The following is a 17041-nucleotide window of genomic DNA, read 5'->3' as shown; positions in this document are numbered from 1 at the left end:
TGCCCTATCTGGCAGGAAATGGGAGACCTGGTTACCCAGGATATGGAGAAGGCAGAGGTACTCAATGAATTTTTGCTTCAGTCTTCACTGACAAGAGCTCCAGCTGCACAGTCCAAGTCATGGAAGGCAAAGGCAGGGACTGGGAGAATGAAGAATCACCCACAGTAGGAGAAGATCAGGTCCGAGACCATCTGAGAAACCTGAAGGTGGACAAGTCCTTGGGACCTGATGAGACGAATCTGCGGGTCCTGAGGGAACTGGCAGATGAAGCTGCTAAGCCGCTATGCATCATATTTGAGAAGTTGTGGCAGTTTGGTGAAGTTCCCACTGACTGGAAAAGGGGAAGCATAATCTCCTTTTTAAAAATGGGAAAAAAAGAAGACTCAGGGAACTACAGGCCAGTCAGTCTCACCTCTGTATCTGGCAAGATCATGGAACAGATCCTCCTGGGAGCTATGCTAAAGCATATGGAAAAAAAAGGAGATGCTTGGTTACAGCAAACAAGGCTTCACTAAGGGCAAATCGTGCCTGACAAATTTGATGGCCTTCTATGACAGGCTTACAGTGTTGGTGCATAAGGGAAGAGCAACTTATGTCATCTACCTGGACTTGTGCAAAGCATTTGACACTGTCCCATGCAACATGCTTCTCTCTAAATTGGAAAGACACAGATTTGGCAGATGAACCACTCAGTGGATAAGGAATTGGCTGGATGGTCACACTCAAAGAGTTGCAGTCAATGGCTCGATGTCCAAGTGGAAGCCAATGATAAGTGGTGTTCCTCAGGGGTCAGTACTGGGGCCAGTGCTGTTTAACATCTTTGTTGGTGACATGGACAGTGGGATTGAGTGCACCCTCAGCAAGTTTGCTGATGACACCGAGCTGTGTGGTGTGGACAGGCTGGAGGGATGCGCTTAGGGCGCTATGACAAGTCAGACAGGGGTCAACACAACATGTGCTGCGTTACGTGTTGCCTGTACACCTCTCCCCTTGCCTTCCCATGGGTACTGCACCTCTCCCTGGACCTTCCAGGGCCGTTCTTGTGGTTCTGCTTTTTCCAAGATGGGGGCTGACTCCAAGGACCAAAGACACTGCCTGGCCCAGCCCAGGGATGCTTCAGCTCCTTGCAGCTTCTTTGGGCCTCCTCACAGCTTATGGAAGCAATGCTCTTTATTTCTCCCAGCATCTCCTTCCATCTCCTTACTGAACCACTTCACTCGTCTTTCCCATTTACCACTGGGCTTGATTTTATTCTTTTTAAACATTTGCACTACGGCAGCATCAGAGCAGCGCTCTTTGAAGGTAAGAATTTCTACATGAAATAATGGGAAAAAGTATCTGCCAGAGCACAAGTCTCTTTGTAAAACTGCCTCTGTCATCCTCACTTTCTAGCCAGGCAGCCAGTCATGGGCAGTGAAAAGAAGAAGAGCAAAAAACCAACCAGAAACCCTGCCTCTGAAGACATGATGTCATCTGCAATATTCTTATGGATCAGCTTTGCCTTTCACTCTTGACTGCTTTGCAAAATCAAAGTAGAAAAGCTGGCAAATACACTCTGTCTCACCACAAACATTATCAAGTGAACCACAGTTTCAGTATAAATTCAATCACAGTCATTTTAAATTCCACATTTTTATAATCATTAGCAGGTTTTTGATTTTTAGATCTACTCCACACAAATCTGACTTGGTTTGGATCTAACAAGTCTATACTTGCAATAATATACTAGGCATTTTCCTGCCATTTTCCTCCATCTTAAATAGTGCTAACACTATAAGGACATCTTTTATCCATTTTGTACATCTATCTAAATACAGTATTCAGAACAAGAAATTCAAGCATTATAGCCAAAAAAATGAAAAAATGCTAAGTTTGCTTCAAACCTATTTTAAGCCTGTGCCAGAATAAGAGGGTATCTTAGTCAGTAAAAGGGTGCCAATCATTGAAGCATCTAAATTCAAAGTACTGTATATTCTAGGCTGGGAAGATTCAGCATCTGTTGCTGCCTTCAGGCAATGAACTTTGATAATTTAAGAATCTTGAAATAAACAAAACTAATTCACTATCTGGATTTTAATAGCTTTTGGTTACAGACTTCTACTTTGTGACCTAACGATCATGATGAGAGATTAGTCGGGCAAGTAAAAATCCACTTCCTAACTTCTGTCTGTAAATGGCACTTTATTTACAGTCAAACAAACAGACTGCGAGGAACAAAGGAAGCCAGATACAAGCTGAAAGCTTCTGAAGGCCTCTCTGAAGACTTCAAAAGCAGCAGTTCCTTTCTGCTGACTGGGCAGGGGGCATTTTGGTTTAAAGAAGACAGATTCTTTGAGTAGAGTAGCTCCTAACATAAAGCTTCGGACAAGAAAAGTTAGAAAAAAAATCATAAGGGCATAAAAGGAACTGTAAGCTTTCCAGTAAACTCCACTATCCCTTTGCATGTTTGTGGGCTTGTTGTTTTTTTTTTTTTTTTTTGCGGGGGGGAAGGCGGGGCGGGTGGGAATTCCCATATTTCAGCAACTGCATTATTGCAGTGCATACCACAGGAGCTGCAGTGTAGAAGTATAGCTGCTTTTATACTTCTGCATCACCATTTTCTTGCTTCTAGTAGGATGAAAAACAATACATGTTCTGACTGTGCACCTTTAAGCCTGAACATGTGGGAATTCTTCCGTAACTATAAATGACATGTCTAATGATGGCTATAATGCCTTCTGTTTGCTGTCATTGAAGTACAAGCTGAAGCAAGTTTATTGAAGTAATAGCTCATATTAAGTACACCCAGTTCATAATTGTTTTGATTTTGTAAGTAAAGCTCACAGCTTAAAGTGAGCAAGCAGAAAACGTATCTCGAATAATCAGTCGTTTAATGTCATGACTGTAATAGTTGTCTGATTGTAACTCCTTATTCAGATTAATCAGTATAAGAAAAAAAACCACTTTATTTGGATGAGAAAAAATGAAATCAGATTTTGTGTGTTTGCTTACTTAGTTTGTGAAATAAGTTTTTAAAAGTTTAAATACACTAAAAATATTATTAGTCTGCGTTTTGTGTCATAAGTCTCATAATAAACGTGTCATTTTGTTTTCAGCCTAAATAGTAAACCAGAATTTTCAATCTCTTTATACTACATCGCACAGGTGATGCTTCAATTTAAGACGGCAATATATGACGGAATCCCATAGTCATACAGTTATGCCAAGTGTTATCTTTCATTAAAACATCCAGTCAAACAGAGGCATTCACTGCTGCTGTTATTTATAGCTTGCATCAAACAGGTCTAACGATCACAATATAAAGAAAAAAGAAGACACAATGCAATTTGACCACTGAGTCTGTAACGATCCACCTCACGATAAGCGTTACTTTTAACTTTTCCTAGTGTTAACCTTGCCAGCAGGAAACTTTACGGCGAAGGAAATTTCATCACCTTTTTTACTTAACGGTATGGTGATCGCTTCTTTGAACAACCAATAGCTACAAAATAGAAAAAGTTTGTTATATAACCCAGCTAAGCGACCATTTCTCTTTGTGAGCCAGCGTCAACACCTGTAACGATGCCACAAGAGGGAACAGAAAGAAACCCTGCGGGCAGCTCCCCTCTGCTTGGCGTCATGGCCACAGCTACAACAGCTGCCCCTTGTGCTGTCTCCAACAGGGCAGCACACCCTGACAAACCCAAAGTCATCGGCACGCTGCGGGACGTGGGAGTGGAAGGGGTAAGCACGTAGTCACTAAAGAAGAGCAAGGCATTGACCTGGCAGTATGGTAAAACCGAGATAGTATTACGCGCATTCTTCCATGGGTTATTTAGTCCATGAATTGTTTTGGAAAAAACTATCAAGAAAATCCTACCGGATTATTGTCTGCTTCCTGAAGCAGTTTCCTAGATTGGCAGCCAGTAAAACGCGTACAGTCAACATTGCCTTAATTACCCAAGCTAGCGTTTTTTAAAGCATCTATTCTTTCCAGAAGGCGGCTTTACTTTGCCCTTTATGTTAATCTGCTCCAAGACAGTCACTAAAAATTCCACAAAGAAAATCTTCCCCTTGGTCTCAAAGATTTCTTCCTCCAAAGGACAAAATTCGGCAGGGTCCTGAATCCTGTCAGACCCCACTGAGGGCAGAGAAAAAGAAAGGAGTGGGAGGGATGAGAGAATTCGTAACTCTTGGTTTCCGCCTGGCTTCATCTCACGCTGGATTGTGCGCTTCAGCTCAAGCTTTCTCCATGACTGAAGCATTTCTAAGGGCTCACTTTGGGGTGGATTTTCTGGTGTTTTGTATTGGGAAGGTCACACTGGATCTCCTTAGTTGTCAGGAAACTTGTAAAGGTGCTTTTGTCTCACTCCAACACCCAACTGGTTATTTTTTTCACCCCTCTACAAAAATTTGCTGAAATTGGCTCACGGGTTCCAAAGTTAGCAGAGGAGTACAGGCACCTACAGATACCGTTCACACTATAATCACCTACTGTCCTTGAAATATCAGGCAGAAGGTGGAAGGAAGGCAGGAAGGGAAAGTAATAAAGTTATGAAAGAGGGCAGTCAAGTAGTATTTGCTTCATATTAAATATATTTAGTGTTACTTTACTGCTTTTTATTAAAAGGCAACAACATTTTGGTGTCAGAGTAAAGTTACTCCCTTATTATGCAGAACCTATGTTACCAGAGCAATAATCCAACTGGAATTAGTCAACTATTCTTACAGAACAAACAACTCGTAATTTGACCAGCTTTCATAATACACTGTGTTTTAAAGGTTTTATTGACAAGACTGTGAATACACAAAGAATAAAACAAGCAGCATGTAGTTACTTTATTCTATTGAACTGCAGCACAGATATTCTTCACTGTAGCTTTCAGAAGCCACCGAGCAATTCTCCCTGAAATGAGCTTGTTCAGGGAGCAAATCTGCCCAAAATGAACCAAAAATGAACTTTTTTTTTTTTTTTTTTCTAACATATTAGTCTTCAGCCTGATCTGCTTCACCGTATTGGCTTCATGCATAGATAATGTCATCAAATCAAGTTCTTTTAATGTAAAACAATTAATTCTATACTGGTTGCACCATTTGAGGCTTTTCTGTAAATGAGAATAAATATAAAACACCTTTTTCACATATCTAGTATATACTTGGTCAGGGCTACGTGGAATCCAACTCACTTTACACAGGGAAAATAGAAGACTGCTTATAATTCTATCTGGAAAGGTATATTAACCTTTACCCAATATGGTCAATGTAAGTGAAAAATATTTTCCTATTAGTTTTCTCCTATATATTTACTTCTCTGCTTTTTTTATTTTTTTTCTTCAACATGCACAACCTCATCAGTATAAACTTAAAAAGGCAAGTAGGTATCTTCAGCTCATGTACTGAAACAGCAAGTGTATAATCACAGTTAATCTGTTTTTATTTTAAATGGAACAGATATGTTATTGAGAACAACCCTCTAAATAAAAACAACGTGAACCTCTAACAGGAATCGAAAGGAGCAAAGAATGTGATTGGCAAGACACTGGATTTTTTGTACTATAAGTATTTTATAATCCTCACTTCAACTACTTTGTTGGTATTTCATTGTGTTTACAGAAGCCTTAAAAGGCAAGTCTTCATTTTACCGCTTCATCTATTTGTTTTAATTTCTTTTATCTTGAGACCAATGTTTTCTTCACATCAGCTACAATATCTCAAACAATTTAATTATTAACAGAGATTATAACATTTAGTGTTGAAATAAATTACAGGCCACAAAAAACCCAACCAAAACCCACCCAGAGAAAGAAAAACAATGCCTCATTTAGTAACAAATCCTCCCTCCCTCCCCTCTTCCTCCCCCCCTCTCCCTCCCTCCAGCAAGTTTTCTTGGCTTAGTTGGCCGACCGCTTCTTCCTGGATGTAGGTCAGCTTCTAGCCTGAAAGCCTCCGAGTGTGTGAAAGCCTGAGGCTGCCTTTCAATTACAACTGTTTATGATCCAAGAAGCTGCACCGAAAAGTTACCAAAAACCTGGTATAAAAGCAACCCAAACATGAGATGACACACATATGTGTCAATGAAAAGTTGGAGAGAACTTTTCAACATGGACAACATGACTAGGTGCTGTCTATTTTACTGTTCTGGCACTGTTGCAGAATAAGAGATCTCATTAAATTTAGCCACGACTGCATTAGTTACTCCAAAAGACTTGCCTTTCTCTTGATAACTCTCTATTTGTGGCCCACTCATTGCCTTCCTTGGCTCCCAGAGCAGACGAATAAGTTGCTCTTCATTTGGAGTTAAGAAATCTCAACAACCTACTGTATACACAAGAACCGATTCACCAAAGTAATGCTTAAGAGCCGTTCCTGCAAGACTGACAACTTCCTGTGTGTTTTTAATAAAGATACTAAGTATTCAAGCCTACTCAAATTTATTACTCCAGCATGTTTCCATCATTAAGTTCAGTGGGACAAACTTTCTTTTACAGAAAATTAATGTGAATTGCATCTTTTTAATATGACCTGCAGTTTTTCTGTTCTTTTATTTTGGTACAACAAACAGGATTGTTTCAACTTTGACCTTAGAGTACGACAATTTGTTCTAAACAATACCACAAAGAGATTAAAAGTACATGAGGCTAACAAGCTGTACACTCATGCATGTTATATATGCAGTTAGGTCACTGGCTTCACAAGTAATGACGATAAAAAACACTTCATGTGCTTCCCTATGATAAAAATTGACTTTTCAAGTGGCATTTCACACCAGCAAATTCTCTTCCCTTGTGCCCATGTTATCAGTTGTTGACCCTTTTTTCAAACCAGCAGTATTTCCAAATATAGTCAGGGAAGTATGAGCCACGTTAACGACTCCAACAGAGGAAATGCATGTCATCACACTGAAACCGATGCGACTGCTATCTCTATACCCTATTCGTTGTCTCAGCTGCTAAGAAAACATGTTTATACACAGACGAAAATGCATGATTGCACACAGGTACGAAGAAGATGGGAAAGCAACCAAAGGCATCTGTATTTCCCCACCCATACTGCACTCCAGGCTATATGAAAATTTCAGTGTATTATAACGTACTAGTGTATCGTATTATATTATATCATCGTTAAACGTCACCTGAAAAGGCTAAATTAGAAAAAGTCTGAGAGACTCGCCATCCCCATCGATCCCTCTGCCGCTCCAGTGTCGCAGCCTGCAGCGTGCGGGCTGCAGTGGCAGAGAGCAACTCGGCCATCACACTGTTCAGGACATCGATTCCAGGACCCTGTTCCTCCCTCACAGCTTCACAAGAGCTAGGTGGGAGCTCAGCTTTCTGTGCTGTACACAGACAGGCCCCGAAACAAGACCAGCCTCAGCTGTAAAAAGTTTGCTACATCAGCTTCCTGCAACAAGAAAACCTCCAAACCACCACAGGATATATAACACAATAGTTGGAAGAGCTATTATCAGAACTTTTGTTTTCCTATAGCAGACTTAACAACTATTTCTCCCCCCTGATTGTAAAGGGAGCTGACGGCTTGGCAGCCTGAATGGTAGGTAGGTGGTCTCACTCACTCACCTGAAATTCCTCCTTAATGCATACCAAAATGATCGATTGTGGCACCAGATAGGACCTAGGCAAAATTTAGGCTCATTACAATCAGGAAAACAACCCAAGAAGCCCAGACTCCAGTAGCTGCCTAACCCAGAATGAACTTAAAATTATCTGTCACCTAGGTTTCATAGCACAAAGTCACATTAAAATTTAGAATATGATACAGGTGTAGAGGCACCCCTGCCCAAGAACAAGGTATCCTACCCTAGATACACTCTGATAGCACAGCCAGAGGCGATGAATGCTTCCTGATGAAATAATTTCTGCTCTAAATAATTAAACGACTTAACTAAATAGATAAATAACTTCTTTTCATGCACTGCCTATTTACCAAATGTGAATTGAAAGAGCTGTCCAAAAAGGCCAACTCAGAATTCCTCTCTCTCAGCTAAGTGCCCCAGACGTTAGGCCACAGGCAAGATGTGTCTTTGCTTGTCTGCCTGCAAACATGAATACGCATCCTGGGATAAGCTGAGACCTGGTTTTGGTAGCAAAGGTAGAAAGCGCTTCTCTACTTTATTGCTTGGTAGCAAAGACACTTCTGGAAAAGTTTGAGAAGTGAGTCTACATCACCATGAGCCTCAAGGGAGAACTAAGCCCTCGTTTCCCAGGTGACTATTACCATCACTTCTCAGGCAGCTACTTCTAGAAAAAAAGCTGAACTAGACGCCTACCTCCCAAAATTGTTCCCCACCCTTGACCTCAGGGTAAGGAGGCACCTCATGCAGGTGCCTGAGAAGGATGGAGTTCAAACACTCCTCTCGACTCACTGCTTAACTGCAGGAGTCTTCCTGCCCTGCAAGCAAATATTTTTCATGCACTTTAAAAGCAGCTAAATGTCTCAAGGCACCTAACTGCACTCTGAGGCAGGGGAACTGGGTTTCAGGCGAAGCAGGGCTGCAGTGTGCACTCTCCTAGCCCTTGGCCTGCACACCAGAGTCCGGCGTATCCAGACACCTGTGGTCAGGTGGCTGACTGGCTATCTCTACTCAGAGTTTGGAAAGAAGTTATCTTTTTTTGTAAAATGCAGCCATTGTACATTTTGGGATCAGAGAGCAGGGCTCATGCACATTTAAGAAGAGTTTTCTGGAGATAATACTTGCTTCCACAAAAGCAGAACAGTTGCTTTTTGTCTTCGGAGAAGTGAAGTGCATTGTAGATGTAACCTTCTCAGACAGACAACTCCCGAGACTCTTAAAGTATTTTTTTACTGTTCAATGTGATGAACTGTCTTTGGACAGTTTGGAAGAGAAAACAAAAACAACAAAAAGAGAGAGAGAGTGAAATGAAAGGATATTTGGCTAGAGTCAAATGGATGACTATTATTAGCAGAGCTACTGAAGGACTACTATCCAAGTAGTGCTGCTGGATTTTTTTCGCTGTTTATTGCTTTGCCAATCATAGTAAGAGAGTTACTTCATTTTCAGTCATTTCTGCTCTTCTGAATTTGGCCTATAGGTATTTCAGCATATTTAAACAGGAATTGTCTTTAGTGGGCATAGTTAGACAAAGTGTCATGACACTTAAATTTTTCCCATTTAGGAAAAGTTAGCTAAATTCTCATTTGAGAAATTTCAGCTAAATCTGAGTTTAATATCTATAAATCCAATCAGTTCTACGTGAATCTGAAGTACCATACATAAAGATAACTAAATTTTATACTACGCAGTAGGAATACTGGATTAAATTGCTCTCATGTTCGTTATTAGAGCGCTATTCTTATTGTCTCATTAGAAATTACAGTTAAGAAAGTAGAATCTATGAAAAACTAATAAAATTTTGTGCCTTTTTCAGTTAGCAATTACCATTCTTCTGAAATAGAAAACGCAAATAAGGATACAGGCACAGAAACATTTGAGTCACACACCCTCCATTGCAATGATATTTGTTAATCATCTAGAACACACTGGTTGCCCAGGGACAAGATACCCCACTTGCTTCTGCTTCAGACAGGGGATTCTTCTGTTTTCCTTTCCTTATTGTGGCATGTTGCTATTAAGAAACCAGGTCGCTTACTCTTGACACAGGTTGCCCTGATTTGGACACCTACGTAGACATTTACGTAATAGAAAGGGAACAACGAAGTGTAAATTTAAGCTTAAAGTCCAGTAACATACTGATCTGTTGTTTTAGCAGATTAGGTAATGAAGTACAATTTCTTACCTGGTGTGCTTTCGCACTCGAAGGGAGACATGAACACAACAGTCACAAGAACAGAGAAGCTACGAGAAGTGTCTGCTGTGCATGTGGAAAAGGCAGACACCCTGTCAGCTAACCCAGCCAGTTCACCTGCGGGCAGTTGCCCTACTCCAGGCAGCACACAGCATGGGACAAGCACACCCCAAAAGAAGTGCAGGGTTGACAACTTCTCATAATGGCATCCATCGCCGCACTAAGCTCGTGAGTCAAGCACAGCTCGGCTATTCCTCCTTCAGATAAGAAGCCTGATCTTGCAGTTGGCTGAGGCAGTTATTAACTGGGTGACCCAGTGGGTCTGGCAGCCTGGGCATGTGCAGTCTTATACACACAGCTTTATGTCCCAGCCTTAGCGCAGCATCAACTGCTGCCAGCTTTCTTGCTTAAGAGTCACTTATATCTGAGATAGAGGGCTAGGCAGGCACATAGACACATCAGTAGATAGATAAAAGGCAAAACCCCAGTTCAATCTTTCCCCACCACAACCCCAAACTCCATTATTTCCTTGGTATTTCCACTGTGCAAAACACTCCCTTACAGAAGTGCGTTATTAACAGTATTTTTCCTCAAGATTTCTTTATTGTCTTTTCTTCAGAAATCACTGACTGTATTGGCCAAGGAGATTTGCGTGATTAAAAAAATATCCTGTATGAAATAAAGGAACTGGGAAGCAGGATTCAAAGGGCAAAATAAATCAGCAATAAGGCAAGAGAGTTCCACCAGGGCTGTGCATAACTTCCAAGCCCTTCACCCTGTCTATCAGTAATTTGAAAGGGACAAAAGAATCCGTGACATTCATCATGTGTGACATTCAACCATGCAGATGCCATTCGGTTATACACAAAATGTCTTTGCTCCTTCTGCATTCAAAAAGCCTGTGTTGATCTCACTTCTTTGCCTCTATAATGCCTCTTTTAAGTCCTGAATAATATGCAAGTCTTATTAGATTTTTAAAGAACAAGCACCTCTGAGAGAAAATAAAAATAACTTAGTCCTGTGAAGATCCTGAAATGCTTTTTGGGGACTTATTCAAAGTAACAATTACTAGCACTCAGAATATTGAGTTTATTTGGTATTTGAGAACTCCCATCCTGATTTGGAAGCGATGGAAACATTCACATAGCTTATGTTGACTCCACTAGATGCCTTTAGTATTCTCCACCTCCAGAAAATGAGTGCAGCGTGAACAGGAAGAACATTATTGCATATTGCTTTACAGGGATACACACTCACACTCAGCTAATATAGACAGAAGGTATCATTTATCCCGTGTAATTCACATTCATTTATTTTTATTATCCTTTTATCAGTGCCTTGAGAAGGGGGTATGTTCATATAACTATTTAGCACAGATACATGTCGGTCTTTCACCTAAAGGTTTATAAATAAAAATCCTTCTCAGCTATCTTTTTTAACAGAAATGAAAGCCAAGGCTGAGACAGTTCTCTGATGTCCTTGACTAATTTGAATGGGAACAGTACAGCCTATTTATTTACACAAAAATGTGCTTATCAACTTGCTTTGTCTCGCTGTACAGGGTCTGAAATCCTAACACAGTGCTGTATCACAGGGCCAGAGATCACTATGTGAAAAAGAAGTCCTAAACATTAAAACTGCTAATGGAAATGTCCTAAGCCAAGCAGATAACATGTGTTGGTATGCAAGTGCATGGCTACGCCGATGAGAATCCAGCCTGTGTCCCGTCTGCATTTCGGCATGGTCACCATGGAAATGGGAACCAGCCTGCACAGAGCCTAACAAAGGAAACCTTTAAATGAAAATAACAACACTGGATAGAGACTGCCCAAGATTTCTGCCGGGGAAAATGACTTGCTTTACTTGTCTGAAGATGTACAAACTCCCTTTTACCTGCACTAACCCTAAAGTAAAATATTTTATTCACATTCAGCTGTTACGACATTAAGCTGTTAGATTGGCAGTTCCAGTTATTAGCCCTCACGAAAATACATTACATGAAGCACATGCAAAACCCACTTTCATTCACTCAAAATTAACAACAGCGAAGAAAGACCACAATGAATAACATTTATATAGTGGCTAAGAAACACAATAAAACTAAGGAGTATCTGTCCTTTTACTTCTTTGACTTCTTAAATGAAAATTCTGTGTCACTGAATCAAAAAAGAAAAAATCAAAAATTTTTTCAGAGCCAGACAGCACACAGTTAAAACTTGTTAGTAAGGTCTCGTGTTGATTTTGCCCAAATTATGCACAAATAAATATTAACTGTTAATGTGTTTAGGAGTGTGATGGCAATACCTTGTATGCTTTCTAAAATAAACATCATTTGTACAAAATACAAGCCCTGTAATACAGCATGAATGAAGCCTTACTTCAGTGCGCAATGCTGTGAAAGGCAAAACTCCAAAAATAATATATAATAACACTCCTAGTACCTGAAAAACACTCTTAAAGTAGCAAATACTGAAGAAAGTTTTAGTTTAAGAAGAGTTCATGTTTGGTTTCTAAGAATCTCCAGATTTTAGAATTACTTTTAACATTAACATCACTCACAACTACGATAATAAACCAGCAAGGTAATAAAACATGATCACATAGAGAGAGAATGACAGAAATTAAGATGGTTTGTAGAGCGTTAAGTTGGTGCGTGTGCACGTGTGTTATGATCATACACTGCATTTTCACCTGGACTTCTGGCTTCATTTATTGCACCAAATCTGCAATTTTCACTTGCTATACAGTTATCTGTGTAGTCCTTGCTGCCTGTGGTCTTGTGCTTTTTATGTATACTATTTTAACCTTATGAATTAGCAGCTTCCTGTGTATTCATCTCTACGTATCTTGACCATAGGGATATAAGTATTTACAAGTGACAAAGAATTTATTTTTCAACACTCAAGTGCAATGAGAGATCATCCTTAGCCTCATTACAAAAGAAAAAAAAAAGTTTAAGGTCAAAAGTACTTACTGCTTTTGGATATTTAGTGATATAGCTAAAACTTTATTTTTTCAGAATACTTGGCACATTCAAAATACAATTTCCATTGACTTCATTCACAGCTGTGAATAGACAGCAGCTTTGCATGTCAAGATGCACTTTCACAACCAGCACAAGCCAGTGGAAGTGCTGGCTACTAGTGAAAGGCACTTTTCCAGCTTCCCTCCCTCCTCTGGCCACGAGTTCTGACTGTCCCTTATGCCAGCGCTAACACTTAAAAAATTGCTGAAGTGAACAGGATCAGTTTAGCTCATCTCCAAAACCAACCTGGCCCCAAAAAGGGAAAAAGTTATTCAGGCAAATGGGTCCCTGACCTGTTCCCCAGACCAAGCCCCCGTGGTAGCACAGGGAAACTGGTGGGAACACGCAATCAGGAGTGGACAAAATGTCCTTGCAGCGTCAGCCGCACATTCAGGTCAGCTTAACCAGATCGTGAAAACGCAGCTTCAGTTTTGAGAACCCCTGGCTGAGCAAAGAGAAAGAGAGGAACACAAAAGCTCCAACCACATGTCAAAGATTTGATTTAAACGACTCGCCTGAAAATGCACTCGGCTTTTGTGACAAAAAGGGAGAGAAAGAATGCAATTTTGCAAGGGAAAAAACCCCAATATTCCTTTCTCTTCATCATACCTTTCCTCCTCATTCACAAAGCACCTTATAATTTCAAAACTAAGCAAGTCAGGAGTCTCATCCTCTGCTCTGATCACAGTACCTTCCCCCATCCACAGGCAGTGACAGCATGATGCGTTGATATGTAGAAGGGACAAATTCCGGTTGCTAACTTATTTCAGGCACTTCCTAACTTTAGCATGTTAAACTCTGTTCTTTTATCACAACTTTGATCCCAGTTTAAACAAAAGTGATCTGAAGAAAAAGGCTATGTTAGTGGAGTTCTCTCCTATCTCTCTATACACCTCTACAGCCCATTGCCATCAAGGACCCAGGACAATAGGATGTTTTTCATCAGCAATGGTCAGATATGTACCAAACAGAAAAAGGGTTACACTTGGAAACTCTGGATTCTATCCAAAGTTTCAGAGACCCACCCCCCTTCCCAATTTCAGATAGGGCTGCTTTCTTCTCCAGGCTGCAGGGTCCCACAGGGAGGCCTGAAGACTAGCAGTCCTCAAGTGGTACACCTGTGGCCCAAAAGGCATAACCCTTATTTAGCTGAGATTTTTTCACTTCAGAGTTAAATAGTGTGAAGGATTTGTGCTTCACAAAGTGGGGATTTTAAGGATGCGTCAGAGTTATATCATTCACATCCTGGGTTGCTGGAGGAAGGTGCGTGGTGGGCTTGAATGAAGGGCTGCTGAGATAGTATAGGTGAGGCCACATTAAATTTGATTTCATCCACTAGGCATAGCCTTCCAAGACTATGACTTGAGAATTGACTCTGAAGTGATTCTCATAAAAGGGAGAACAGTCTGACTCACTCAGAGCCCAGGAATTAGCTAACTGCATGTGGTATGGACAACCAGCGGACCAGGATCCAGAAGCAAACTGGAAAGCAGAGTGCCTCAAACAACAACAGATTGCTGTAAAAATACCAAATAACATGAGAACACAAGAGAGGGAGTGCAGGTGGAGATCTAGACCTCACACAGAAACAGCTACACCCCATTAACAACCTCAATAGCAGAGGAAAACTGACCAAGCTCTACATCAAGGATGAAGAGAATTTATCTTAGAATCAAGCTGACAGAAATGTATTTCTTTCCAGAGGACCACAGTTTTCCAAAGATTTGTTATTTGGTCAAATTTAGGTAGATTTTCAAGACGGTGCAAATAGCACCTTCCTGACAAATTTCAAATATCTCCTCTGAAGCACGAGGACACTAGAGCTTTCCAAAGAAAATGTTAGCAGAATTGAGCCCAGGAAAGCTACTGCATTTTCCACTGGCCTCACTCTCAGAAATAGCTGGGCTATTTTGGCTCCAATTTTTAAGAACAGGATAAGGAAAAAAATGGATGCTTAAAATGTAAATTTAAAGAACTCGATGCTGCAAACCTATAAGCAGCTAAGAGCAGTGTGTTACAACAGAAAGCATCAGGCTTCGTTGTACAGGTCGCCCTATTAAGCCCTCCACTTGTTGTTATTCCTCTTAACAAATCTACTTCTGTATGCTATGCTTTTTGGTCAACGAGTAACAAGGTTGGTAGTAGAGTCGTATTATCAAAATGGTAGTTCAATTCCTTTCTTCTTGTAGCATGTACAAAGTTCTTAACGATTTTCCAAACACCAAATTACACATCAACAATGAATAACCCACACCTTTACTAACCATTGCATTACTTTTAGTTGAATCTGGAGACACAACAAAGAAATACTCCTATGTGGTCCATTTAATACAGCTGATAATTCAGAAGTGAATACACTGACATAAAATCAAGTTTAAAATAAACTTGGAATATTTTCTTGAAGTACTGACTAATTAGCTAAGCTAGCTCAATTAAATTCAAGAATATTGCCTTTGAAAGTAAACCAGTTCATCAGAATTCAAACAATTTGAAAACGATTATAGGAAAGCTACAACAGTACCATCACAGCGGAACTTCAAATCACTCCAGGAAACTGCACCTGTCCTGAAACTTTCTTTTCCCTGCTGCTTCTACAGGATCAGTAAGGCCTAAGCGACTATTAACTCAGCAATTACATCCACTAACATCAAACACGACACATCAGAAATCAAAATTATAACAGCTTTCAACTGTATAAATAACGACAAATCATGGATAGCGCCTGAACAAAGTAGACCTATCCCACTTCTGTCCGTCTCATTGCTGGGGGAATCCTCCTCTCCCAATCAGGCCTTATTTTCTTTCAGCACCACTCTACAAACCTTCGCAAGTCCTAAGACCCCATGAATCACAGGGCATGTTAATGGTCCTGGTGTGCAGTGACTGTAACCAGCAGAATAAAGGATGGATTAAGGAAAAGCGCAGAGTGAAAGTTTTGCCCATTGATACTTTTAAGAGTTTTTCTTTTTTTTTTAAAAAAAAAAAAAACTACCAGGTTGTTTATATACCATATATCATCACAGGTTAATATTTTTGTATTTGATTTCATACCCTGCAGCCGCACATTCCACCACAGTGTTAGCCATGCTTACTAAAAGAACAAGTTGGAACAGCTCATCAGTGAAAACTCATTTTTATGTTGCTTCTTCAGTGACTTGCTAATTAAGAGTTTGTGAGAGTATAAATTAATATTAAAACTCTGGAAGTGCTTGGGAATTCGCTCATGGCAAGTGAATATGATGGCTTATAGTTCCCAGGAAAATATATGTAATGGTAATTTAGTCAGCCAAGAGAAGGAGGAGATGGTTCAAGTTTCCCTGTCCTTTTCCAGGGAGCAACATCTGCCCAACAGGGTGGGAACAGACCTAGAAGACTCTTGCAAATTAGGAACAGCATCCACAATGAGAATATCATTTTACCTTTTAAAAAGGCATAATCACGGTAATTCACACATCAAACTGCACCCATTCCCTCTCCCCCCACCCCGCAGCGCGCACACACTCCATTTTGCGGGAAGCTGAGTCTCCATGCCGATCCAGCAGTTCAGGAGTGTAACCCGCTTTAAAAACGCCGCCGATGCATCGCACTCCACGCACAGCCACAGCCACACACGCTTCTGGCCCAGAAACCACAGAGGCGCTCGCAGCCGGGCGCTCACCGCACACGGCTCTGCCCCGTCCCCGGCGCCGCGGTGAGAGGCGGCGGCCGCAGCCGGAGGCCGCCCCTGCGCCCCCCGCCCCGCACCCCTCCCCCCGGGGAGCCCCACTCGAAACAGGGAGACCTTCTCAGCGCGGGGACCCCTACCCGGAGCGGGGAGACCGACCTACCCAGAGCGAGGAGCAGCGGCGGCAGCGCCGCGCCCGCGGAGCCCATGGCGCGGCGCGGTGCGGTGTGCGGTGCGGTGCGGAGGCCGGGCCGGTGCCGCTCCCGAGGTGACCGCTTCCCAGCGCGACACTGAGCGCCACCTGCTCCTCGCCGCCCCGAAATACCCCTTCTCCTCCTCCTCTTCCTCCTTCTCCTCCACGCCCCCTGCGCGCCGCGGGCGCGGAGCGGCCTGAAGGCAGCTCCCCGCCCCCCGCGCCCGCCGTGCTCGCCGGCGGGGTCCCGGCGGTCCCTTGCAGAGTCTGCAGCCAAGATGTCCTCCTCGGTTCTCGCCCGGTTTCAGACCCTAGAAGAGTCACCCGCGGTCGCCCCGGCCGGCGCTGCCCAGGGCTGCGTGCCCGCTGCCCGGTGCTGCGCCGAAAGGAGGGCTGCG

The 17041-nt window shown here is 41.8% G+C and overlaps 1 protein-coding gene across 1 annotated transcript in view; it reads right to left on the bottom strand.

Annotated features, from left to right (window-relative positions):
• Positions 1-16659, bottom strand: part of ITGA2 (integrin subunit alpha 2) — a 66980-nt gene extending 50321 nt beyond the window's left edge. Inside the window, exon 1 of the mRNA XM_086629289.1 lies at positions 16614-16659. Coding sequence (XP_086485415.1) covers positions 16614-16659 — 46 coding nt within the window. The remainder of the gene's footprint in view (positions 1-16613) is intronic.
• Between the last annotated feature and the right edge of the window lie 382 nt (positions 16660-17041).

This window comes from Tauraco erythrolophus, chromosome Z (assembly GCF_009769465.1).
Source record: "Tauraco erythrolophus isolate bTauEry1 chromosome Z, bTauEry1.pri, whole genome shotgun sequence".
In the NCBI taxonomy this organism is placed as follows: domain Eukaryota; kingdom Metazoa; phylum Chordata; class Aves; order Musophagiformes; family Musophagidae; genus Tauraco; species Tauraco erythrolophus.
This window is presented reverse-complemented; position numbering and strand designations above follow the sequence as displayed.